This window comes from Varroa destructor, unplaced genomic scaffold (genome assembly GCF_002443255.2).
Source record: "Varroa destructor unplaced genomic scaffold, Vdes_3.0 BEIS01000001.1, whole genome shotgun sequence".
Taxonomy (NCBI): domain Eukaryota; kingdom Metazoa; phylum Arthropoda; class Arachnida; order Mesostigmata; family Varroidae; genus Varroa; species Varroa destructor.
The window spans coordinates 50438267-50465072 of NW_019211454.1; the positions used below are offsets into that span (position 1 = coordinate 50438267).

Here is a 26806-nt window from a genome sequence, read left to right on the forward strand (position 1 = left end):
TTAGTGACTAGATGAAGCACGTGGACACCGTGACAGGCAGGCGAGCAGCAGTTGGAAACGGTCTAGCGAGAACGACCCACCAAGTGCAGTTCGATATTGATCGCACAGAATTAAACTCTTTAGAGAAATAGGGAAATTAGGAGAGGAGAATTTTACGTGTACGGTTTATATAGACTCAGGTAAGCTGGTTAGTTATATGTTTTGACAGGTGGACGTTGTTTTGGTCAGAGTTTTAGCCACTCTGCATCTAGTCGTCAAGAAAAATGTGCAAAATTTGAAAATTTGTTGAATAAAGAAAATCGGTAAACACGATATACGCGGATTTGCACTGGGTGTCAGTTATTATTAGATTATCTAGAGAGATAAAACAAGTAGAAATTACGGCAACATGAGTGAGCAGTAGCGATTAATGGCCGTTGTTAACTTCTTTGCTGGCCGATTGAATTACGGCTCATTCAAATTCGATCTTCAGTTTTTGTAAATGCATGAGCAGCTGGTATACGAATCTTAGAGACGTTTCCATTGTTGATAATGTACTTATGTACCAATCATGTAAAGCCAGTTCGTAATTAGCTCAAAGTCGATATTATATCAAATTGAATCTAGCTTAATTTTACTTTCCAACCACAGTCCTCTTTCTATTGTCTATTTGATGAACTTCGTCAGTGAATTGAGACCGATTGTTATGGTGAATTCGAATCCAGCTATCGTTATCGCTGCCGATTGCAATATTCCTTCGACTAAATTATGGATCTGGCAAGCGTTGGATGGATACTTTTCGTATGTGCCATTGTGCTCACCCAGTTACTTGCATTGTATTGTGTTTATCTGTTTGTGTCAAATCTCAAACCTTCGCATGGCAAGGCAATACCGTGTTCGCGTTGCCTTGTTGTAATTGCACACCCCGATGATGAGACAATGTTTTTTGCCCCATTTATTGTTGCTGAAATTGAGCAAAACAGCGAAATACATTTGCTATGCTTTTCGAATGGCGGCTTCTATGGAAATGGTGAAAAACGAGCAAAGGAATTACATAAGGCGGCCGAAACACTCGGAATAGCGAGTTCTCTGGTTACACTCTTAGACTGGCCACATTTTCCCGATAACCCCAAAGTCGCCTGGAAGCCCAATGACGTCCGTGAAGTCATTCTGGATTACTGCAGTGGCAAACCTCAAATTGACGCTATTGTAACATTCGACTCGTACGGAGTTAGTGGCCACCTCAATCATATCGCAATTTACAATGGCGTTCGAAGTCTCGTAGACGATTCACAATTTAATCAGCGCGTATTTATCCTCGAATCGGTATCCGTATTCAGAAAGTACTGTCGGCCTATCGACGAGATCTGCTCCATTATTTGGCCATCGCCGTACCGTTACCGGATAAGCGACCGACAAGCTGCGCGAGTCCAAGCAGCTATGCAGGCACACGAGTCTCAGCTGATGTGGTTCCGCGAAGTGTACAGAATATTTTCTCGATATATGAGAATAAATACTTTTGTGGAACTCAGCGGTCGTTTTGACCGACATCGGCGTCGGGAACGTCCCGGTTCAAAAGCTAGTAAACCTCGCGTAGACCGGAAAAGCGTGAGCCCTCCAGGGAAGAAAACTTCAGGCCCACCTGTCCGAAACGAAAACGATATTGAAGTGGAACCTTACCAAAAAGGACCTAAATCTCCGTTTAAGGAAGTTCCTTCGACCAGCAAAGAAAAACGTGAAGTCGGCAAAAGCGGTCCTGCAGGTCGTAAAATTCCGCCAATACCGAGCAAGGAAGATGGTGATATGTCGATGAAAAAACCTATGATTCCCTCTCTGAATATAGCACTTTTGCCTCCTGGGAAAACCGCTTATAACGTTCCACGAAGTCCTAAAATTCCAGGTAAAGATAGTTCCTTCCGAACTAGAAAAAAACTCTCTGACTCCTCAGAAAGAACCAGCCCATTAAACAGACGTCTTCCAAAAGCACCACCCCCCTCACGCGGCAAATTCGATCGCTTGAGTAGATCTCCGCCAGGCAAAACGGCCTGTCCAATAAGTAGGCCGAAATTTGAGCGTGACATAGGCAAAGATTTATCCCACGACCAAGTATCTTCCGACAGAAAGGACCGTTTGTGAGGCAGACTCATTAGTCTTTGTTTTGAAAAAGCGTGGTAAGTTATCATGGGACGTGGTGCATAGCGCATTGGACAGCAATAGGCGCACATATCGTATGCAGCGAAATCTTTTATGTAGTTGTCGTATTCTTGAAGAACGTTTCGAGCTAACGCCATTCAGGCTACAGTTGTTCTGCACAGCGAAAGCGACACTGGCCATCTAAGTGATTGTATATATATATATATATCTCAGTACTAATAAAAATGATTAAAAAGATTAAGTCGTACAGATATGGATTTCTGTGTGATAGAAACGCCGAAATTATATAACGTTGAAGTTACTAAAAGGTTTATACGTGATGTAAACATCATCAATAAAAAATATTTTACATACTGTGCGCGAGATTCTGATTGAATAAGATATTCACAATACTGTTTATCTCATAGTCCTGTTCATATTTCTGAAACTCAGGCCTATTGGGCCATTATTATGCCGGGCCCGCGAAATCAGAAAGCGTAGATTTCATAGCGTACAGCTATCTGTCTGCATACACAATCATGAGGATGTAGTAAGAAAGAACCTTTCGACACTTACGCAAAGCCATTGCATCCGTAAATTAAACAAAAGTATGGATTATGTAGTCGCCAGCTTGAATAGCTTAATTTCTTCTTTGCTTATACGGCTTGTCTAGTACGCTACCGATGCAGTAATGATGGGTTAGCGTTGCTTCTTTCTACCTTTTAATAAACCCATCGGATCTTACTGTAAAACACAGTGCTTTCAGAAATCCCTTTGCCGCAAAGAAATGAACATCAATATGTGAAAACAATACGAAATCGTTAAGTAGAGCTCCGCGCCTTACGACTCAGCGGGGTTCACACTCTAAGTAGTCGCAATCTGATTAAAAATATTGTGTCGGGTTCGTTTATAGATTTATCCGTTGGTGCGTGATAATGTACAAGTTTTCCAAATACTATTACGAATCGTTCATCTGGAGTTACTCTGACATGTAAGTCATAAAAGACATAGAGAGTTCAATTGCAAAGCACTCATTTTTGACACTGAACGGTAAGTGGACATAATTAACGACTAATGCATTCCTTATAGGTTTGAAAAATACGCTATTTTCTAAGAAACTGCAGACTGTTGAATACGGTGGGCTATAAAAGACACATAAATAGTAGAAAACATCGACAGACCTCGCAGCACTCGTATAAAAGGACACCGCGCATGCAATCTGTAAGTCATAGATTGGGTTCATATAACTTGATAATTTTAGTAAAAAATCAGTTTCGTCGTTTTTAAAAATCAGTCGTTTTCTTTACTTTTACGATTTAGACTTGAATAATTCAATTACTTGAAATGATCTCAACCGATATTAATCGACTGCGCCCTATTTTGTACAGTTGAAATGTAATTTAGGTACAAAACAAAATTTTTTGAAATGCCGATCTAGGCTAGTTAAACGCCACAGTGCCTGACTAACACCTGCGCACACCAAATTGTTTTCCTTCAGCATAAGCACAAACTAAAACAATGTAGTAGTTATTTGATAACGGTGTCGAATAGTTAAGGGCCGTAAAGACTTAGGTAGTTAAACTAGTTAAAATGTGTTTTTCAGGTGCTACGTAGGTAACAATTTTGGCGATCATTTCATGTCAAAAACCCAAAAAAAAAGGTTAGCTTAAGAAAATTTTTCAAATTTAAGTAAGTCTTTAATTAGTAAAACCTCATGGTGAACGGTACAATCGTACTAATGCAACTCACATGTCAGCGATTTAAATTTGCTAACATTCCTTAATGTAAACTGTGCGATTGTACAAAAGCGCATTTTCAAACATTTTCCGCAAATACCTTGCCTTGAACCCGTAACATGGTATGGCTCGTGAAATAGTAGAAAGTCAAAATTACTTCCCTGTTCTGTATGGAAATTCTATTATTTGCAATACAGAAAGCACGTAACCAGCTCTTCCAAGTGTAACGCAATACTGTGCAGTATATTGAACGTAAAACAACGGTTCATTTGTGCTATAAGGGTACCCTTTGAACGTAAGCGAATGACTTGCTCTCGCTTTACGTACAATATTTATAGTGTTTGTAATAGATACTGCGACATTGTCGTAATAATAAGGGTGTAATAATAATTAATGCAATACCCCCGACGAATTGAAGAAATCATTTCTCCTTGCTCCTCTGTAAAGTTCTTTTAAACGGTACCAGAAACCAGAAATAGCATGATACCAGCAAATCCAGCACGGTGCAAGAATGAAAAGCATTAAAAGTGTTTGAGTTTTACCGTTCTGGAGGCGATATCAAAAAGGATACAATTGTATATCGGGCTCAGATATAATATATTTTGTCTATGGCCTGTAGTCATTTGGTGGATTGACCCAGACGATTAATGCTACTGAATATTCAGTGGCAATACAGGGTGTAATCAAATTAAATAAAGTAAAAAGTTAAATTCCTTTATGCTACTAAGGTAAGCATTTCTTGTTAATGGGCATTTCCCAGGCACGACCGTTATTTGTTACATTGCAATTAAAAAGTTAAATACGTTTTAGACTTGTCGGTCGTAATGCGCTTGTAATTCCTGCGCAAGCTATAACTTATCACGTGGCTCTATTAGATGTTCACATTTAAATAGTTTCATTTTTTGATGATGCACAAACAATATCGTTTTGGTATGCTGTTAAAATTTAATTTTAAAAAACCTAAGAGTGGCAATCAAAAATAAGCCGATAACGTACAAAAAGTGATTATTACAATACATATATATATATATATACATAGAAAGTGAAACATCGCTTACATGATTACAAAACGATGCTGGTGCTATAGGGCTCTGCTATCCTATTTTATTGGGCCGGGGTCAATGGCTATTAAGGGCCTCTAATCGCGCTAGAAGTACTATATCAGCGTCAATGAGGAGATGATGCTAATTGTCAGGGGTCTTCTTCTACAGCGAACCCGACGTCTTCTTCTATGTGATTTATGTGCACACGCGTTTCATTTAACTAACAACATAAGCGAATGGTTTTATGGTTGACTTGTCCGGCTTCGAGCTCATATATTCTTCTATAATGTCCTCTTACGCAAAAAGCCGATCCAACCGCCTCAATGAACCAACGTTGTTATATGTCAGCTACTATTAGTTATATATTATAGTGGAAGCGGGCGAGAAGCAATTTTATTTTTGTCTAGACCATAAGTAATTATGTTATAGTTGAACGATGTTCCATGATTCTGTACATTGTATATTCAGTATTCAGCTATCTGAGCTTACAGCAAGTTCAAGCAAAGGTGACTGCCTGTCACTTGAGCTTTTGTATCGATTCGGACCTCCAAAGGATTTGTTTGGTCAAAATATGATAATATACCCTGGTAGTCGAAAAGCATATATCTGGAACATGTTTATTGAAAGATGATTAAAAGTTCCTCCTACCAATTTGAATAATCACATTATCGTGCACAGTAAGTTGATCCAAATTCTATTGAAATGTTGGTAACACTGACGGAAGAATTTTCATGTCTTAACAAGAATATTAATTGATAAATAGATTGACGTTTTCTCCTGATAAGGCATGCTGGGCACAAAAATACCAAGTGCCTCCATGTCCATGTCACACCAAGTCCGACTCCCGTTCAAGTAATTTTGTGTGTTTTTAGGGCAACTGCTGCATTCGACAACCATAGCGCGCCGTCAGCGCGTCAAACGTCGCATCCGTTAGTAGCCGGGGTTGATGGAAACGAATTAGTGAGACATTTCTTCGGCAGTCAGCGAGGATTCCGAACTAAATTTCAACATGCTGGTATTCGCAAACCCACGAAAAGCCAGACCAAATGAAGCTCAGTTTTAATAAAGGATCAGCAAATCGTAAAAAACTGCCAGGTGAATCTGCGGACACAACTTAGCATGGCAGTGTTCGTTTAAACAGGTAGTGTTTGATATACAGATGCATCAAAATAAATCAAACATACTATACGTTGTGGCCAGCTACGAAAAAGCGAGTCTAAAAAGATGCTTATGTCGCAATCGACTGTGACGCTAACCTATCTACAAGTGACGAATTTTCGGCACTAAGTAATTCAGGTTAGTTTTTAGTTTACACATTATTTAATTACGTCGCCAACCAACATACAATGACTACATTGACTCAAATTCATAGCGTTCCTTTCTCAAAATAACACTATTCCTATCACTTTTGGGCAGATTTTGGTGTTTCAAGTCAACGGTACTCGCGTTTCGCAAGAGTGTATCTCAGTCTTAGGCTGGTATCAGTTCGACGTTCGGAATACATACAGAAACCAGTTAACTATATATGCCAAGGCGAATGTTTTTTATTAGACAAAAATTCGACTTTTTTGAACCAGCCACAAAAAATAAATGACGATGCAGGCCCTTTTGTGTAACCACCTAGTGACTCTAAAGCATTTTGTTAGATACAGCCCCACATTCACTAAGCAACGAGACTCCCAATACAGATCAATTGTAGCTGGAGCTCGTATTCTTCTCGTATCGAAGAACAATCAGGTAGCAAAAGCCGTATTTTCACCCGCGATCTAGGTTCCTCCACTCTAATCGCCACGGCTGTTCTCGCCGTTCTACAGACGAGCTTCATCGAGTACCAGGCGTTGATTATCATCTATCTCCTTGACTTTCTAGGCGGCGTTTGGGTGCCATTGTCGCGGAAAAAGATATCCAGCGTTGCAAATTTGCGGATGGAAGTATGGTTTTTTAGGCGACAAGGATTGCTCATAATTATTGGTATGTAGACAGGTGATGCGTGCTCAATTTTAAGCCAGCATAGTTGTGACGTTGTAGCAGCATCTTCCAGATGAAAGGGTACTTACTCTTCACTGCCAGCCGTAGGAGAAAATATAACACTTCGCAGTGGAGATACGACTGACCCGATGCAATAATGGCTAGACATTCCGTTAATGAGTTGTTATGATGTGCAGTACGATGTCAGCGTTGGCGGTATGTCGAAACCATGTATCGAAAGGCGTTTGAGAACGTTTTACTCTACCGAGTCAGATTCTAGTTAGTTACAGACAACCATGTTAAGATGTTAGTTACCATGTTAGTTAAAGACAACCATGCTAGAATTACTTACAACAGGAAACTATTACAAAACGCTTGCTCTTTTAAAGGACAATTACTATAGAGAGAAAAGCTATCTCTATTACTACAACATAGCTACTTAGAATCTTGCTGCGAACGGCTGACTTTTTTTTCCTTCTTTTTACTACCTTCTCGATAAGATAAAATGTTTTTTTTTTTTTGCAAACTTCTCCATAAGCCACTGTCATATGAAATTCTGCTTGAATGAATATCTAGAATTTAACCGAATATAGTCACTACCGTTGGAGGATCAATGCGCAAGGCGTTCAGAGCTACATTCGACCGTACACTACGGTTTTCGATATATTAGGCTAGCTTTAATCGCACCGTTCGGCTAGTTTGCCAAAGTGTCATTTTTGTTGTGTTTAGCACCACATTTTCATTGTCGCTAGTTGAAAAGTTCATTTCTCAGACGATAACATGTTCAGCTTTTACAGCATAATCATTTATTGAGGTACTTCCACAATGACAGGAGTACATGCTATAGTCTGTTGAAGATTTTCTATAGCTCTGTCGTGTTCACTTAATTCTAGCTTTTTGGGATTCAAAAAGCTGTTCAAATCATCACCATTAGGCGCTGATGTGAAAGAAATTAGAATATGAAATTTTTCTATTTCTATATTGTTGGCTACCAATGTGTATATATACATATTTAGCTTTAGTTAATAAAAACAACAATTAAGTCTAACCGAAACCCAACGTATTTCATTTAAATTATACACAAACAATTGGCAGAGTAATGCGACAACCAGCTATATTTATCCGATAGTTAGACATGTGCTTAGATCACTTTAATTGCTTTCTTCAGTGTTTCATATCTTACGCATATAATATATATATATATATATATTCACAGACGCCCGTATGTCAACATACATACCCAACTTGTATGCGTAATTGACATAAATGCAAGTTGTATTTTGTTATTTCCAGTCGCACACACGAATCGGCCCCCCTGACAAGTGAACTTTCCACGGAACACACATATCTATAATTTCCCGCAGGCCCATTGCGTCATTTAGCGAGTGAGCTGTCATTCAATGAGTTCCTGAGCGCATGGCTGTGTGCTTGACGGGAGCGGATTTCCTGGAGCCTTCCAACTGGGGCCTGCTTCTTTATGTTCTTTAACCTCTCGCCAGCAGCAGAAATCTTTATCGACCTTGGAGCCGACTACCGTTGATACCGCTACGGACCCCAACGACAAAATAGATTCATTCGAAAAGGAGTCTTTTGCCTTGGAAGTTAAGCTTGACTGGTATGGGAACGCCGCATATTCTGTATCGAAAACACATCGTGTAGTAAGTGTTCATATTACATCGTCTCATCGAAACGTCGTTCAATTTAGAATACAATTCTAATCAAAATGGGAGAACGGTACCTGTTGGGTCAAACACAAAATTAAGGGATAAAAGCATATTTGTAAAGAAAAAATTAAAAGTAATTGTTGGCGATTCGGGGTCTACAACGAAAATTCTAAAAACACGCACTTTGTTGCGAAGTGATGCGTCGAAAAGGTCCGATGAAAGCGCATCTTCTTGATCCTCCTTCAGCACGGTCCATTCCATAATCGTAGCCGAAGAGCGATTTCGATGGCGAGGTAGATGGTACGCTCGGCTCATCCGGGACGTGCTTAACACAGCCCGCTTGACCGTCATCGGATAAACTGTTGCTCTCCGGAGATTTGTCTTCTTGCCCACCACCATTGCCACTTGCACCGAACGGTAATTGTATAACTGCTGAGCTGCACGTGGGCAAGAAGCGCGGCTGCGCACGATTGCATTCCACCTGTAGTCAGTAAGTGACAGATATATATATATATATCTGTGTGTGTGATTGTATGTATAATCACACATATATAATCTCGAGTTAAACGCCATTTTGTCCTCAACATTATTTTTAGCTATTAATACGAGGAGAAATCCTGCTATACGCATGATCATGCATTGATGCAAGTTCATTTGCTACCTAATATGTACGATAAAATTACCTTCTTTCCCCTGATACATATATAATGTTCCCTACAAACTTTGTCGGCGACGCGCTCCTCTTGAAATGTTACAAAGCCAAAACCGCGCGAGCGTTGGCTTTCCTGGTCAAACATGATTACCACCTCCAGCACCTGTAAAGTTGACCATGTATCGCCGAACGCGTAATCGTATTAGTTTTGGTCTGGATAACTGACCACAAACAGGCAATCCCCTCTGTTGCTACTTCTATTTAGATAAGAATCGCTACTGCCCATGATAGACACTTTCGAAATTACTACACCTTTTGCTGTAAACACAATGGATTTAGCTATGTTTCTAAAGAGATGATTTTTTCCAAAAAGTTGCTTTAGCGCTAATAACATTAAACACAGCCGTACGTTGCCGTAGTTTTCCCTGAAAAATTGCCCAAGCTCGTTTTCTGTTAGCGAAGCAGGAAGTCCTCCAGTGAACACTTTAGGATATGGTCGCATTACCTGAAAATGTAAATGAAAACATCTGACACTTTATATACAATGTTCCTGGAAAAGAATATAACATGCACATCAGCAGATTGTCATTAATGTCGCATTCTTTTTCATGGGCACGTGTTTCAGGAAAACAATTTACTTCGAAAACCTTAACGACTGTTTGGTTTGCGCCCGCGATATAGCGCAGTTTTGCGCATCAATCTAGGAAATATTTCGGGCGTCTGTATTTGTGGTTGATGCCACCTTACTCACATGTGTTCTGTGCTCGTCTATTGTTTGACTGAACGGGACTTCCCGATTGAACCGATGATTTTACCTTGAACTTACTGTCGTGACAAAAAAATTGTAGAATTATATTATAAAACTCAGTTCAATGGCATTTGGTGTATTAGCGCGTTAAACCTAGAACCTCTGTCATCTGAATCCAGTGACTTAACCGTCCATGACATTGCGTCGAGGACCATAAATATAAGCTACATATTGTCCATAATGGCTAATAATCATATCAATAAAAGCCATATACAGCTACCAATAAAAGTAATACCATAATAACTTCATACAGTGTAGGCATATCTTATAGTCCGTACGCCTTGCTTTTACAACAAAAGGCTTGTAGGGATGTCTACTAGGATACTAGAGAAACATGTTAAAGGAATCTACTTTCCACCAGGCTGATGCATAAGTAAAGTAGTTTTTCAAATATTCCCTTTTCCCTTTGCCCAGCCACTGGTTACTTCTGTATACCGAATAAATTGCTCTCCTGTTGTAATTTCATTGTGTAGCCAATAGAACCCTGATTTTGGGTTTCAAAGGTATTTGTTCCTGGTGAAAAAGCGCATTTGTGGCCCAGCTATATTTTGTCCCTTGTCAGGGTCACAAATTTGCCAAAGCAGTTCTGGATATTTGTGCCTTTTAGTGAACGCAAAACCGGTTAAAGACGTTTGGACAAATTCGATACTGGCATCTTGAGGCTGAAAGATATGTCGTTCTGATCGGCCACCAGATGTCAATAAAGATCGCCTAAAGGAACATTTCAACAAAATTGGCCGAAGAATTGAACGTTAGTCTGAGTACTGCTAAGTATCTTAAACCTATGGAATTCGCTCAAAAGTTTGGATTCTGAATGCACCAGATACTGACTCAGTAGTGCTTGTCTAGCATGAACAGCGCGAAGCTACGATGACAGGTTTCTGGGCAGAACTATTACGCGCGATGGGAAGTAGTGTCTTCAGGTCGATATGAAGCAAAGAAAGGAATAGGCAGCTCAGAATTAGCCTTAGAACGATTAGAGTTTGGTGGGACTGAGAAGGCCTTATACGCAGCAGAATGCTTAAGAACAAGACAGTCAACAAGGATCCATATTATTGTTACCAGTCAGATGAAGAGAGCGAGGCTATCCAGCAGAAAAGCCCCGATGAGCAAGGTAAAATCATCCTGTTCCAAGACAATGCCAATGAGTCCACCGATTCTTATCGGCGCGAGTTCTAACGACGGATTATAGTCTTTTTCGATTATTGACGAGTAAAATTCATAATTGTACATTTGACGGTGAAATGGGCTTCAAAAGATAGCTGGACGAGTTGCTTAACAGGAGACCTGAAAATATCTGGCGAGACGGAATAAATAGATGGTTGGGTAAAAAGAGTTCATACGGTCCTAATACATTTTAAACAGAAATCGTTTCCAAATTCGAATAAAACGTTGCACCTTTTAAGATACTTTTGTATCATTTTAATAATATAGCATCTAAAGGAGACATCTGCTTTCAATATAGAATAGGACTATTAGGATGCTCTTTTACAATATATTGAAATACAGATATATATATATATATATATATATATATATATATATATATATATATAGAAACAAAAATACAGATTGCAATTGTCATGAAGCGAATCAATACGAAATATGAAAGGCAAACACATTTTTTATCGGCGTTACAGCAAAAGCTGTAGGGCTTGCTTTTGCGCACTATTTGTCCATGCCATAATTAAAGATAACACAGTTTTTAAAACTACTAGCTTACCCTCCCGGGAACCTTGATGTGATTTCCGTTTTGTCCACACGGTTTCGGATCGACCTGTACATAACGTCAGTATTATCCCGGGATATTTATTCTATTTTTACATTAACTCTATTCTAAAATGAAATAAAGCTGATAACGCTGCAGAAGTAGCACGAACGACTCGCGGAAGAAAAGACATTTTTTCTCCTAGTGGTTTTTAACAGATGAATTATTCCGTATTAATCAGATCCTACCTTGTTGCAAATAGAATTTCATTAAAGACGAGTGATTTCAAATCATGTAATCGAAAAAATATTATTAAGTTCGAGAAAGATAATACCACTCGATTGTCGACAGAATGTGGACCTCTTTGGCAGACGATAAAGGCGATACATGGGTCACGATACGTTACGAAGCCGAAACCTCGGCTACGTCCCTAATTCACAGATTATGACCAACAGAGGGGAATTATCACGGTTATTATATAAATTAGAGCTAAATTGGAAGAACAAAACATAAAATGAATGATTGAAGGTTCTAAGTCCTCTCCGTGTGGAGAGAATCGATTAGGTCCTAGGGAATAAATAGCATTACATATGAAACCTGTACGAATTTTTTGGCATAGCACTACGATTTACTCTATAGGCGTTCGTACTTCACCTGTTCGTTTGTGACGACTGTACAATCCTCGATGTCTCCGAAGAGTCCGAAGTACGCAGCTAGACTATGCCGCGTTGTACACCACGAGAGACCCCCGACAAACATTTTACTACCGCCGCCAGCCAGTCCGCCTAAGTAGTCTCCATCGCCGCCGACACTGGATACATTTGTTGAATCCGCAGCAACGATCATATTGACGAAGAGCAGATTGACCTTAAATATCAGCTGGCACTTAGATGAGATACTTTTAATCGAGTTAATTCGATATCCCGAATTATTCCTATAGAGTAAAAGTTTCGGCACAAGAGGTTCTACAGAAGAAATCGACTTCAATAAACCTATTTTATAAAACACCATATTTTCGGATAAGTGGATGAACTGAGAATAATTTGTCCTTTTTCTCTTTTCTTTATAATTTCTAACTAGTAACACTCTAGCGAAATGAATTCGACCTACATTAGTAAAAAAGCTTTCAATGCCAAATCAGTTCCAACTGGAGTGTCTACAGTGTGATAAAGTGAAAGGCTTCAAAATGCATGGCCATTATAGGCTCAACAAATAATTGACACGATCAAATCCGCGGATGGAATCGTTGAATCATATTTGGTTATTGATAGAAAGATGAGGCCTCTTCGTTCTAATTATGATGAAGCCATCGTTCAGAGATGACACTCTCCTAGTTCTCTAAAGTTGATCATATCCCTAACTACGACAAATAAAATGCTAAAAATTCATACATTGGCGACGCTTGGCCATATATGCAGCCTGGCCGTGGCTGCTTCCGCGGGCAGTGTGGATGTTGTTTGTAAATATCAGGCAGGTGCGTTACCGATCAGAAAAGCTGCTTCGATCCTTGTCTTTTGTATGTTTCTACAAGATCGATAGCCACTTGTTTGGTTCCTGGGTCGACTGCGACGTATTTTTGCTGAAATTGAGATTCTATGTTGCAAAAGATGTTCTAAAAGTGTTCAAAGGTCGAGTGGGTAGCACTGGACAAACCGATCTCGCCTACGTTACTGTTATGCCTCGTATGGCCACTTCGCCGCCACTGTTGCTGGCAAAAATAGCAGACGATAGTAGATGTAAATAGTATTTCAGGACATAGGTTGGATACTAAAATGTAGTAAAACAAAGTTGAATAACGGTGAACTATCTTAACGGTTCCTTGAATCAATTCTTAAAAGGATCGGGATGCTGGAGCGAAGACCATGCAATGAGTTGGGTAGATCGTGTGGGACCGCCTGCTTACTCCAGGGCCCTCAATGGAACGTAATAATCGAATGGTGATGTAATCCAATTTGTTTTTGTCCAAACAGTCGGCTACAGAATGTTACGATCACTGTCGCAGATCGATAAATAAATAATGAAATCATTTCACAAAATCATTTAAAAAAGAAGTGGTTTTTCATAAAAAAAAATTAGAACAGTTATAGGATTAATCTCTCCTAGCGAAAAACCTCTACAACTCACTTAAACAGGCGCGGGATGGCTATTCCCGAATCTCGTATTAAATGGCTAGAATAGACGGAAGTCGCTTTTTAAGTTAAATGTCGAAGTACTCCGTCCAAATTACTTAATGTATTGCGTAAGGTAGTGTTGGGACTAAAACGAGCCGTTGAGATCAAATCAAAACAGACTACAAGTTTGATCTTATTTATCATGGCGAAACAAGCCAGGGAAAATCAATAATGCAAGCCCGACAATGCGGAACAATCTGTGCATTTCACGTGAATGCAACAGCTTGTTTTACAGGTAAATGCCAGAAAATGAGTAAGTATAGCTATCTTGAAGAAAATTTCTACAAGATACGGCTTCACAACAGGGAGATTACGATTCCACTCCAGTAAATATGCCAATTTTTACGCCCATGACTTCAGCCGCTAGGCATTGTTTTGGACGACTTGCTTTTACGCTTTCTTGGACAAGAAAACAATAACAAAACAGCTTGTAATGTTATAATTTGCGTAAACCTAACAAAACAATTATTATTACTACTATTTATGCTTAGTTTCAGGCCAGGAATACTTAAAGCCAAAATACAGAGGCTATCTGGAACCAAAATAGACCAAGTATTTTGGGTATGATTCGATCAGAATCGAATAATCCTAAATTCGACAAAGATCGTACCAATCTATCTATAAATGAAAACACGCGATTTTAGCATTAATTCTATGTATATATAATATCCTATTATTACTTTGATTCTTTCGCCATGGATATATACAATACGATATTTTTGAGCTTCTTTCAGTTATGATTGCTTTGTTTTCTATTCTATTTCCTATCTCTGACAACTTCAGGGGGTTAATTATATGGCATTTGGGCTTGCCGAGAACGAGCCGGCCTAAGCCGCTCTATCGGCGCAGTGACCTTTTAACTTGCCACGGCTTTCTATGCACGCTTAATCGACGTGACCAAGAGCGCGCCAGTAATCCGTGCAGGGACGACAAAGTAAAAAAAATAACATAACATAGTAATTTACATATTACTTTCTTACACCAGCATAAGTTATATATTCGGTCATTAATAGTCTCTTCTGATTGTTGATGCTAAATATAATTTGATATTATTCTTATGTAAAAACTTCAATAGTCGTCGCCGGCAAGCTCGTAAACACACGTACATAAGCACATTTACACAATCAGGTATACCATATGGAGACATACGATACAAAGTTATTATCTCAGCTTGATTCTCGATTAATAGGAACCTCATAAATATGAATCCTTTCGAAATCTCGAGTCAAGCTTCAATGAAGCGACAATCTGCCAAACTCGTTTTGAAAAGTGGACTAGATCTGCCTGACACAACGCCAAAATTAGAAAAAGGCGAAAATTTTTGGAAAATTTTGTCTTTTTTCTATTGTGTAACTATTTTATTTTACAATAACTGGCTTTTATGGTTAAACTACGTACAGTTTATCGCGCTTCACAAAAGAAAAAAACCTACAGTTGTGTCTGGTAACACTGGCCATTAGAAGGTGTCAATGGCGTCCCTAAAAGGGCCATGCGTTAATACCGTTCACCTTGACCGTTCTAACAGTTTGGCTGGCAGTTTGTCGCATTGGATGAAATATAACAGGTGAATAAATTTGAATAAGTGGGTGATGACTCTGGTATATTTACAACAATAGATCGATATAGTTCTCCTACAACGAACACAACCTCAGCAGTATACTCATATGTCTACTTGTTGTCATTTTCTGTTCTTTTTCCCCTTTTGCTGTTTATTTTCGATGACCACTTGCTCTGCTTTTTTTGCATTTCGCTGCTTATTTCGGCCCCGATAGGGGACATCTCCAGTATTTCTTAGATAGGTTATATATAGTTAACCAGCGTAATTTCAGTTGACCAAGATCGACTACAGGTGGTGATCCATACCAAACGTAAGTCACCATGCTGACGATTATGCGATAATTCGTCTTAGTAATTGTTCCAAGGCACCGGCACCGGAAAATGTTTAGATAGGTTAGCTAAATATTTACAGCTGTGACGACAGTGCATGTTCGGTGACCGGCGTTTGGCTTTAAAAAAAACCATACAATCATCGCAAGAACACAGTATGTGGTAATACTGCTTCTTTTCACTATTGATCCATATAGGATATCTATAAACGACATTGCATTGTATTGTGAGCTGACCTTTTTAGCATGTTTCTTGTGTCTCTTACTGATACCATCAGGAACACAGTTGTTGACAGCTCATTGAGTCATCGTCACATTAATTTGTTCTATAATAGACAATTTTTTTTTAATAAAATGGAGCCCTGGTAGACGACATTCAGGAAGGCTTTTTACGAATCTATTTGGCTTTTTACATTATCAACTAGACATGGCACAGGTAAGCAAAGGACGCCTTATGCATGAGTGTCTTCTACCTGTGGATGGCTATAGATCGCCCAGTTTCATAGCGATGTTATTTTATGTCAATAATTCCGCCAAGCCAGCAGCTTGAACAACGAGGTCCAACTGGAGTGCACTGCGGGTCGTACCAAAGTACGATATGTTCATATCTAGGAACAAGTATTATTTTATCGCGTGTTTTTCGTTACAAAACCCTTGCTACCAAAGTGCTTAGGTCACAGACCATAGCGTCAGTACATGACTTTGTACCGTACAACTATTTCATTGTTATTAGAAGGTATTAATTTAGGTGATGACAACATTTTCGTCATGTTTTCATGGCATCGACAGGTTATAATCGTAGGAAATTTGTTCGATCAGTGGAATTTTAGACCTTGTAGATGTAGTTAGACACGAAGGAAGTTGGAGAAGGTGGCAATGGTTGCTTGGTCTCTGTTTCGTAGGCGTGGGGAAGAACCTCGAGCTCCTCGCGCTTGTAACGTCTGTACAGGCGTCCAGCTACGATCACGTAGAAGACCTGTGCAAAGGCATCGCAGTGCGAGAGCATCACACAAAGTAAAGGCGACAACACCGACAACAATCACAACCGCGATTAGAAATTTTTCGAAAAGCGTATCAGCTCCATCGATGTTCTACCATTTGCCACGGCAGAACTTAACAATATTTTTATGAAAAAGAAGACTGTCCTCCGTATTTGAAAATGAGTAGATTTGCTCACTAGTAATACAATACATTACAATGAGAAAAAAAAAACTAAATTCAGCTATAATGTTTAGAATTAGGCGTCGCCTAAACACGACGGAGCTTCTACCGATGTTTGGAACGCTGCAATAAACATAATCATATTAGTTAGTAGACCGATAATTGATTGTAATTGGCAAAACAAGTGCTTATACTAGTTTCTTACAATAACTTACCATAACAACTTACAATAAAATACTTAGTGTAGTAGTCCTACTTGAAATAAGTTAAAAATTATTGGTAATTTGTGTGAATGACGTTTACGTGTTCTGGGTGAGAATCTCTTTAGCCATAATAAAAGATTACTTACCTGAACGCTCATGAAAGCAACGGAGGTGGCGATGATCCAGAAGCTAGTAGGGTCCTGTAAAAAGCAACTTAGTTAGTACCAAACGGAAGCCCTGATAACTGCCGTATGCGTGATAAAGTATAGGGATAATGCACCGTTTACATCCATCTTATTATAGTTAGGGAACGACATTGCAGTACGGCACTGTTACTGGTTTTATAAGACAAAAGTGGCTTTCGAGAAGTATAGATACATTAAAAAACAACATAATGTTCTGCCTTGCTTTCAGAAGCAAACAGATACTTTGATCAAATTCAAATAGGGAACGGTCTCTGCCTATCCAGCCGGATTTAGATCGTCAGCTTGTTTTTGTAATAAACGTGTAGAAAATCATTTACATTACAAGAATTGCCGTCTGCAACAAAATTTCTTTCTAAAAGATAGGATAATCTGAGTAAGTCTCATAGAACATGGGTTACAATAGTTATTTGCTCGAAAAAAAATTATTGACTTTGCAAATGTATCTAGGACTTGACAGTTTTAATAATTTTGTTTACAGATGTCACGGTTTGACTCCTCAGATTATTCCGTGTCTTCTATCTTTCACAATGCCATACTTAGTATTGAATCACATTATATTTGCATAAATTCCAGTGTATGCATGTACCTTCTGCTTGCATATACAATATCGATATAGATATATATATATATATATATATATAAATATATACTTTTGGATTCGTTTTTACCTTGATGTCTGCCAGTTTGACCGTTTTGACTGTATATGTACAACTGAACTTTGATTCTTAAATCGGAATTGAGTTGGGTCCGTATCACGTGAGGGTTCCAGTATTCGTTTAGAAAATACACCTGTACAATACTGTTTGTAGCTTTCGATGTAAATCGTCTATTGTGCTCCTTTTGTACTGTGAATGATCTAAGTTGTAGTATTATGCAGGGTGAAGCAAAAGTAAGAATACAATGGGAAGCTGAAGAATGCAATTATAAAATAGTTAAGCTTACAGCTGTACATCTTTTTTCACATTAGGCCTACTTTTGCTCATTCTCATGTATAATAGAACAGGAATGTTTGCTTTCTGCCATACTCATAGATATAGTACATGTAGAATTGTGATTTCGTCATTGCCAATATTTGGGGCCAAGATCGCTCAACTTCAGCATAAACAACCTCGTAAAATCAAGGCCGCGGCTAATGCTGTCGAATATTTGCTCTTTGAATCATCAGTATTGCTTTTTGTGCCTGAATCGAAAGGCCGACAGCAAAACTGGATGGTATCTGTTTCGAACCCACGTGTTTTTCCATCCACCAAAGGGGTATGCTAGGTTAAACTGACTAGTAAGAAAATCATGAAATTTAATTAGCAATGTGAGTCTACGAAGGCTTGGACTATACTTGGTGTTTGAAAAATGACGCAACGTCATCGGTAACTGGCTAATCTGTTCAAGCTCGTTGGTCTTCGATGCAGTTGTGTCACTTTTTGAACACTCCGTATGTTGCAACATTGCAGTTATGGCTAGTTGAACGATCTCGCCATTTTAGATTAAATATCAGACCAAACAGATGTAAACCGAATCACAGCGTCGGTTGATTAGGAATTGCTGATGGTGGCTCTGATGAATATGATGACGGAGTTAACATCTCTCAGGCCGCCTAGTGTTTTTTCTTGCTGCGGTCGTGTCTTCAAATCTTTCTCGGCACCTTGTCTGGAAGGGCAGGCCTTCCAGGCCTGCCCTGTGATTAGGTTTTTGTCAAGAAGGTATAATATGATCTGCACCCCTTGTGAGAGTGGCGCCGAAGGTGAGCGGGGATCGACCCCTGGGTGTTGCAAAAATCCTGCACTGTGTGGAAAGAACGTTGTAGGTCAGTGATCTGTTCTGATTTTTCATATGGTTATCATTTAATTACCCGGTTACTGTCAGAATATCTTTGTAATGCTGTTAATGTCGGTCTATGAAGTCTTCAATGTTGAAATAGATTCTTTGCTCTCGTCTTTTCTTTAGATTGGTCCTGCTTGGTGAGTTTGTAGTTTGATTATACATGATGACTTAACACTTTTGGCAAAATGAATGAAAAACTGGTCCGCAACATTTAGTCAGTACGACGCAATGCGGTATCTATCAAAACCAATACCGTTAGCAATTATTTTGTAGTCATCTAAAATCGCAGGCAAAAAATATTCGTCGTGGCTATTAAAGGCAGGGAAAACAACATATTAAACGCTTGTTAATACCGCGTCAAGAGATCTACATACAGAATCTATCAGAGACAATATTTTAGCTATGCAGCTATAAATGTCGCCGCCGTTGACGTGATCTAACGCGATTACGGTTGCCGCCTTCGAAAGATAATAGGCGTGTCGGTATTTTCATCTCTAAGTATAACAAGAGTGCCGAAACAAACGCTCTGATGCACGCTATTGCGTATGCTGTCAGACCGAACTGACGCTCGTCCATGACAGCTTTCGTCCAGAATCCCAACAACTGTGTTTGCTACACGCATATAGTTCTAATGCTGTTATTTAAATTACACATAAAACCGATATTTCGGTTGTACGATAGTGTGTTTACACGAACAACGTAAATTCGATGCGATCCATGATAGTATCAGTCGAATTTCAAAGTTTTATATACAAAAAAAGTAAAGTGTTCATTCCATAAATGACTAATAGACACGGACAAGTGTGCCTGCATTCTAGTGTGCTAGAGAACTTTACCGTGTAGACTTAACTATCTATGGCACTGTATAGAACATCGGCTGCAACATTAAAACTGTATCAGGTAACAATAAAAAATGAAAACTGATTTATACACTAGGAGGAATCGGTTAATAGCGGGCGGTTTGAATACTAGGGGGAATTAGGAAAATTAGGCTAGGGAAATTTTATAAGGTTAACTCTGTAAATGGGACTTGGTTATGCAAAAATAGAGACTTATCTAATTCTGCAAAGGCCTTCCTGCCGACATGCACAGACGTAACTACACGCGAGACCAGTGTGTATTTTTTGTCACTGTAAGTATCATGAAGACCAACAGCGTTCTGTGCCTGCTATAGAAACTTCGCAGGGCCTTATAGACGTTACACAGTTACTTACTTGAAATTTTCGCTATATGATTTCGCTATATAAAATTAAGCGTATTCTTAAATCTATGGCGTATAAGTTAGAAACTAGTATTATATTCCTTGAAAACTGAGACAAAGAAAAGAAAATGAGATTCACGGCCAGGAATCAACGGTATTAACTCTAGATACAGAAAACTGTTGGGCCTTATTACATGTTGATAGAAAACAAAAAAATAAATTGCTACACTAGGCTACCCTGTGACAAGTTTTAGCCCTTGTTGTCGACTGAATGGGATAAATAGTGCCCCTGTGTGGCGTCGTGGGTGGCGTGTAACCCAGTTCTTGGGCAAGCTGATGTCCTTGGTGTCACCACTTTCGTGAAGCGGGTGGTGTCCGCATGTCCACGTGGGTGTAAAGAACGAGATGAAGGTGCGTGGCCCTCAGTCGGCCTTAGTGCGGTTGTCAGATGTTGGCCTTACGGAAGTAAACGCGAGGAGGACGGAGGCCTTGGCAAGAAGTAGGATCTCAATGCATTCGGCGATAATATAGGGGAGCATGAGCGACTTCTTCTTCTGCAACGCCGTCAGAGAGAATCATGCGTACATCCCAACAGTGGCGAGCAGCATCCATAGAAACACAAAAATCGATCAGATCTAAGTAATAAGCAATACTGACAGTAATAATCGATAACACTACGCGAAAATCTATTTCCTTTTTCGACATTTCCAACAATATATCTTCACGCAGTCATATGAACCACTGTGACAGATAGCAGAGTAGACTCTACTTATGAGCGCTTTTTACAAATGAATTAGTTGAGAAGCGCTATTTTTTGACATTCAGCCAGAACTATGCGCAGTGAGTGCCTATCCTTATCAAAAATATTGCGGATCATCCTATATTCGTATTGATCGAATGATTTTAGATGCCGAAACTTTTCACCGCCTGTGGGCGACCGCAATGTTCATCAGGCGTCTTCAGCGCTCGTTTACGAAGTTTCGCCATAATTGGGATGTGACTTCGATTAAACTGAAAGCCAAGCGCTCAACACGTAATAACTACGCAGGCAGACGCTTCAGGCATCGGTCATACACGTTTGTGCATGGAAGCACGGAAACTAAAGACCCGTTGAACAGTACATATTCCATGCAGATATCTTTTAAAGGGTTTTTCTAAACTAACTGTAATCATCTTTTATCCAGATTAATGTCGACTGTCGGATCGAAGCACAAAATTATGTGTTAAATGGTGCTTTTTCTATCCTTTATATATTTTCTATATTCCTTAGTCGTTATGGGACCTTGTCAATAATTGACATGATTCGGTATCATCTTAAATTTGGAACTGAGCAGATTTCACAAGGCAATAGAATGGTAAGGAACACTACATATATGCGAAAGGCTATAAAAATTCGATAGTTGGAATAAACGCCAGAAGTTTCAACCGTTTTCACCTTGTTTCACCGCTAACCCATTTGTCCAGCCACGGTTCTTTCGACCTTAAGAATACGCCTTGCTGATCAACTAAGGAGAATACAACATAATTAATTGAGCTGGTTTGCCTTTCAGGATAGGGGTGTTATCACTAACATGAAAAATGACTTCAAGAACGCTAGCATCGTTTCCTTCACTTACCTTGGTGGCACCGACAATCAAAAGGATGGCGCAGAAGCACTGGATGATGGTGTGAAGTATCAGACTGCTGGGGTACACGACGTTCCCTGTGGTCGACATAATTAAGGCAAAAAGATCATGCTTAATTTTTTGCGTGTTTCCAAGGCAGATTACTGTGTAAACATTCATCAATCTGGCGACACTAACAAAATGGGTCCATAGATGTGTAGAGTAAGGCAATAAAAACTTCGGTGTTATCCAGTATTAAACGTTTTCGGAGTGTTTGAGAAACGTTAATACGTACACCAGACGTTCGTGCTTTTGGGAACAGTGTCGAAATGAATCAGGAAGTAGGCTGCTAGGAGGTACGTGTACGCAAAGAACTCCACAATGTGGATGCACTGAAAATGAACAAGTTGCGGAAATGCATTATTTGTATCATATACGCTTAGTATCACAGCCCCTACGCCCCTTTTGACGCAATGAGAAAATCTGACATTGTAGCTTTCTTTATCAGGCTCTGCACAGTTTATAAATACGATAACACTAGTTTACTTTACGTTATTCTATGATATGTTAATGATTTAGGAATGTGTTACTAAATAATCAATAATATTTTAGTCTAAGGCCGGGTATCACCACATTTCCAGTATTCTAGTTTTCGTCACAAATTTCTTAGGACTCTAATGGCGTTTATATATACGAATTCTAATGTTAGATTAGCAGTAGAAAGGTAACACAGTTGGTGTCTCTCTTGGCAGCGTAGCCATCACAAAAATTTTTCTTTTTTGGTAGCAACTACTATATACGTAAGTACACGGAACACCAGTTGTCAAATAGCTTTATTTCCGTTAATGCGCTTAGCTTTTCCCTGAAGTTTCGTGCAAGACAAGGCACTGACGGCTAGTACAAGCCGTTATCTATTGCGATTAACGTTGGCCTCGCTAGAAAAAAAAAAGATCTAAATACAGCTTTTGCTTGGAAGACGTATAATCGAACGCGCTGTAAACGACTGGTGGATTTCGACTGCAATGACGTGCTCTGACTTCGTAAACCACGCCTCGGTGTGTCGCTTATCTTGCCGCGATGATTTGCAATCAATTTCCGGCGTCAGAAAATTGTTCAAAATACCAACGGGACCGAACTAGAAAAATAGAACCACTACCACCAAAGTCAGGGCTGCCAGGCTAGCCGTACTTTTCGCTGCGCTAGATTTGTTCGACTGCATTTTGTAGCATTTTAGATTTGGCATACACACCCCACTTGTTGTTTTGTTATTCTTCTTGCTAACTATAGACGCACGTAATTAATGAACGGCGAGACTGACCATCGAGCACTGGCAACATTTCAACGACTTTTTTTCTGGAGCCCTTCCACACGTAAATAGAAGCACACAAAGAGGTCTATCTGATCCAAACTACGCAAATGTTAGAAATTGAAAACGAACGAGCTGGCGTTTAGCGAAGTCGTAGGTATATCGACTGTGCTGTCAGCCATGACGGTACCGACACACCAGGCCGAGTGAAATTTTAATTGATCAGTTCTGAAAGTGGATGCGGTACGCCGTTGGCTAGCAGTCGAGCTTTTCGATAAACCTAGCTACTTATTAGCGTCGGTGATGTCAGCTCGTCATGTGAAGCTTGTTGGTACGAAGTCTTTGCTGTCGGCTTAAAAATTTCATAGTCACTGAAATGCGCTATCGTTATCGTCATTTTCACTGATAACTTTATTTCGATGTTGTCCTGATAGATAAGAATAATTAGGGTAAAAATTCAACAGCAATCATATAGGTGGTTTGTAAATATTTGCAAGTGTATGATAAAAATGTAGCTAGTACTACCATTAACTGTTGTCTATGCGTATCTATAAGACAAGGACCATTTAAAGTTTAATTTTTTTTTGTTAATACCTAGTAGTAGGTTGTTTTTAAATAACACTGTGGAACATTGCTGAAGAGCTAGTCGGCAGCTCATCAACATTCGATGCGTGCAAGTCGTTCATTCAGTACTTTTTTATGTAGCAATATAAACAACAGATGATTGTCTACCTCATAACAACGTTAGTAATCAACATGATAGACTTGGTTCAAAGCAACAGCCGCCGGTAACCATCGTTCACTTGCCTTTAGATGTATGCTAGCCCGGTAGGCGTAAGGGTTTCAAATGAACGGTGCTTGTACATTCCTGCTGTTCCAATTCGCTTGTCAGTGTTACAGTTAAAAGATCTAGGCTATACGCATGTTTTTATTATAGCAGAAATATCCATCCTATTATTCCAGTAGGTCTTCATTAATCAACACTTCGTCTAAAAACAGCGTTAAAAAAAGTTGATGTCGTCGCAATTGCCCCAGAGGTGGTAAACAAATATAGCGATTTTTCGAAAAGTTTAACTAATAGCTTGGTGCTGGACCTTTCCGAGTTAGTGACAGAACAATTTATAGCATGACGGAATAGTGAGCAGACAGAAGAGGCAACATTTCGAGTAACTTAAAATCTTGTCTGTGTCTGACTGATGACAATCTACTGCATGAACTTATGAACTGCATGAAGTTATAATTGCTCTCAGGACTGACGGTATATTAGGCCTACATACAAAACGCATCAACAAATAGTAGAACGTATTCAGTGTAGTTCTGCAATGGTAATAGGGGCTACTTCACACAGTTGCTGACTCATCGTGCACAGCGGGAGCTGGGATTACGTAGTAGGCCGTAAGGCAAATACAGGTTTTCTAGGAAAAACTTTGATTATAAACGTCTTGTCAATATGCTGTATGGCATAGAAACGCGTCGTGTCTGAATTTATCAACGTCAAACTTTAGCATTGTAAAGAAGCGGACACCTAGAGAGGGTACACGAGACCCTTGTGCTAGGTAACACGAAAATTAGCACCACCGTAAAGTAAGCCGGAATACATGAAAAGGCGCCAAAAACATATTTATTATGTAGCTCATGATTTCACCATAACTCTGTATTTCGCTTCCATTTAATTCTCTTTTCATAATTATAAGTTACTCCAAAATACGTCACGGCATTTTAACGGTCGAACGTTAAGTGGTGAAGCAAGTTCTTTCAATTGGGTAAGCGCGTCTAAATTCATAAACGATAATTAATCGGGAATTTCGACAATGTATTTACTAACATAAAATTTTGGAGTAAAAAGAGTTGCTGCAGGTAGCTACTGCACCCGAACCCATTGTGTCAAATCGAAAACGAGTACCGATCTGGCTAGAAAGTGACGATCTAGAACAAGTGTCCACGCAGCTAAAGGGATTACGTAGATATTATTTTCTTTTTTTGTTTATCAATGTAGTTACATCGTATTTTCAAAGGACTTAGGGAGGAAGTTTCACTTTGATTTTGTCAAAAGGAATACAATTATTGTGTAAGAACACGGCTTATACAAGAAAAAATATCAGACACAGCTTATCAGCCTTAGCATCCTGCACGTTCTCCACTATAATTTCACTAATATCGCTATTTAACTAGCGATAAACGTTTCGAATTTATTTTTTCCGCAACTTGCGCTGAAAGTAGACTTTTGCTATGAAACAGACGCGAGTTGTACGATTATGAGCTACTGAACTTGAAGCAACGAATTTTAGCACACGCTTAATAGTTTTTGTGTTACCTGTAGCGAGGCTACCGCACTTCATATAAGTATACGAAGTTTGGTAAAACTAAAAAATGATGATATAGAACAAGGTTTTTTAATGGTAGAACGACCTTGAGCTGCATAAGAAACGAGAATGGTGGGCTAATCTGTTTGCATAATATAGGCGCTAAAATCCAAAATAGGTATCACAACAATACCAGGATCTTTTATTTCACTACGATTATTATAATGTTCCTATCGGTTGTATAATACTGATCGTCTCTGAAGCAGAAGACAGCGCATTTTGAAATGCAAATGATCATTTCATTTTACTTCCACTATCAAGATAGGTTTCTCTAGAACAGTTTTATAGAAAGCGTATAATTTAAGAGAATTAACATATAATTAGTATTCTATAAAAGAATAAATGCGATCATTCATATCTACCATTAAAATGGAAAATAAATTCAATCTGAGGGAAAGACCTTGGAGAGCACTGCACGGACAAAAAACATTATCAAGTTGATAGCTACCTAATTATATGAAGTAAAATTAGTGCATCTACTGATATACGACGACTTACTCTGCCAACCGCCTCAGAATGATCAAAGATGATTTTCTCACTGTTGTATGAAGAGTGAAAACTGAACAAGGTTGAGGATAAATTGGGAAAAAAGCTTAGTGGCGCGGTAACAAGTACAGAAATAAACGAGAAAAATTACTTAAAGCGATCTGGTTTTTTCAAGTCATGGATTATGTTTTGTCGCCATCTCGCAAAAACTCAATAGCCTCGTTCCTCTTAGCCGCTTGTTATAGTAGCGACGATCGTTAAAAGTAGACGAACTTAAGTTGTGTTGTGTCATTGTCTACAATTTACCAACATGCCATTAAACGAGCGAGGGGTACGCTTTGGAACGTGCCTATCAATAGGTAAATGCTTAAAACTTAGAGAGTTAGTATACAGATAACAAATCATAGGACAATTTAAGACAACTATGTTGCCCGAAACAAAGTCTGTATCTTCTAGCTTTATCTTACAGTAGCGTCTGAGTTCAAGAGATGCCAAAGACTGTGCTGACTCGAACACAGGTTGACGTGAAGCATAATCCCGAAAACTGAAGCACAACACCGAAAAACAGCTGCCTTATCAAAGTATATAAGAGACTAGTCTGAGGATATTAATAGATAAGGAATATGGACTGTAGACTGTGGAGTATTAAATAATACCGCTGTCGTTCTAGAAAAATTAAGGGATAAACTAAGTCATTTGTACATTTCGAC

At 39.1% G+C, this 26806-nt stretch overlaps 3 protein-coding genes and 1 long non-coding RNA gene across 12 annotated transcripts in view; 2 read left to right on the forward strand and 2 right to left on the reverse strand.

Moving 5' to 3' along the window:
• The window catches only part of LOC147758773 (uncharacterized), a 42197-nt gene extending 33910 nt beyond the window's left edge, over positions 1 to 8287 (forward strand). The window contains exons 1-4 of one of the 3 annotated variants that reach the window (XR_015327575.1): positions 61 to 179; positions 5764 to 6187; positions 6761 to 6862; positions 8153 to 8287. This is a non-coding gene — a long non-coding RNA (uncharacterized LOC147758773). Of the gene's footprint in view, positions 1 to 60; positions 180 to 5763; positions 6188 to 6760; positions 6863 to 8152 lie in introns of those variants that run through there. The other 2 variants (XR_015327566.1, XR_015327572.1) reach the window with 2 other exon arrangements.
• LOC111249058 (uncharacterized) lies at positions 295 to 2487 on the forward strand. Its single transcript, XM_022802382.2, has one exon. The coding sequence runs from the start codon at positions 748 to 750 to the stop codon at positions 2113 to 2115; it is 1368 nt and encodes a 455-aa protein (XP_022658117.1). The 5' UTR covers positions 295 to 747; the 3' UTR covers positions 2116 to 2487.
• On the reverse strand, positions 7903 to 14093 carry LOC111243505 (heterogeneous nuclear ribonucleoprotein 27C-like). Of its 4 annotated transcripts, XM_022789179.2 has the most exons (8): positions 13083 to 14093; positions 12346 to 12558; positions 12026 to 12121; positions 11707 to 11760; positions 9585 to 9680; positions 9207 to 9338; positions 8707 to 9004; positions 8457 to 8597 (listed from the first exon to the last, which is right to left on the reverse strand). In XM_022789179.2, the coding sequence occupies exons 2-8, from the start codon at positions 12535 to 12537 to the stop codon at positions 8578 to 8580; spliced, it is 888 nt and encodes a 295-aa protein (XP_022644914.1). In that variant the 5' UTR covers positions 12538 to 12558; positions 13083 to 14093; the 3' UTR covers positions 8457 to 8577. The 4 variants fall into 4 exon arrangements, with proteins under 4 accessions (XP_086844963.1, XP_022644913.1, XP_022644911.1 ...); XM_086988837.1 differs by lacking the exon at positions 13083 to 14093 and having other exon boundaries at positions 7903 to 8494; positions 9246 to 9338; positions 12346 to 12537; XM_022789178.2 differs by lacking the exons at positions 8457 to 8597; positions 13083 to 14093 and adding an exon at positions 7903 to 8404 and having other exon boundaries at positions 12346 to 12537.
• Positions 14094 to 14500: 407 nt separating this feature from the next.
• LOC111243506 (uncharacterized) overlaps positions 14501 to 26806 on the reverse strand; it is a 209098-nt gene continuing 196792 nt past the window's right edge. Inside the window, exons 2-6 of one of the 4 annotated variants that reach the window (XM_022789180.2) lie at positions 22237 to 22333; positions 21954 to 22039; positions 20799 to 20891; positions 17259 to 17312; positions 14501 to 16724 (exon numbers count right to left, since the gene is read on the reverse strand). In XM_022789180.2, coding sequence (XP_022644915.1) covers positions 16575 to 16724; positions 17259 to 17312; positions 20799 to 20891; positions 21954 to 22039; positions 22237 to 22333 — 480 coding nt within the window. In that variant the 3' untranslated portion in view covers positions 14501 to 16574. Of the gene's footprint in view, positions 16725 to 17258; positions 20892 to 21953; positions 22040 to 22236; positions 22334 to 26806 lie in introns of all 4 variants that reach the window. The other 3 variants (XR_015327560.1, XR_015327561.1, XR_015327558.1) reach the window with 3 other exon arrangements.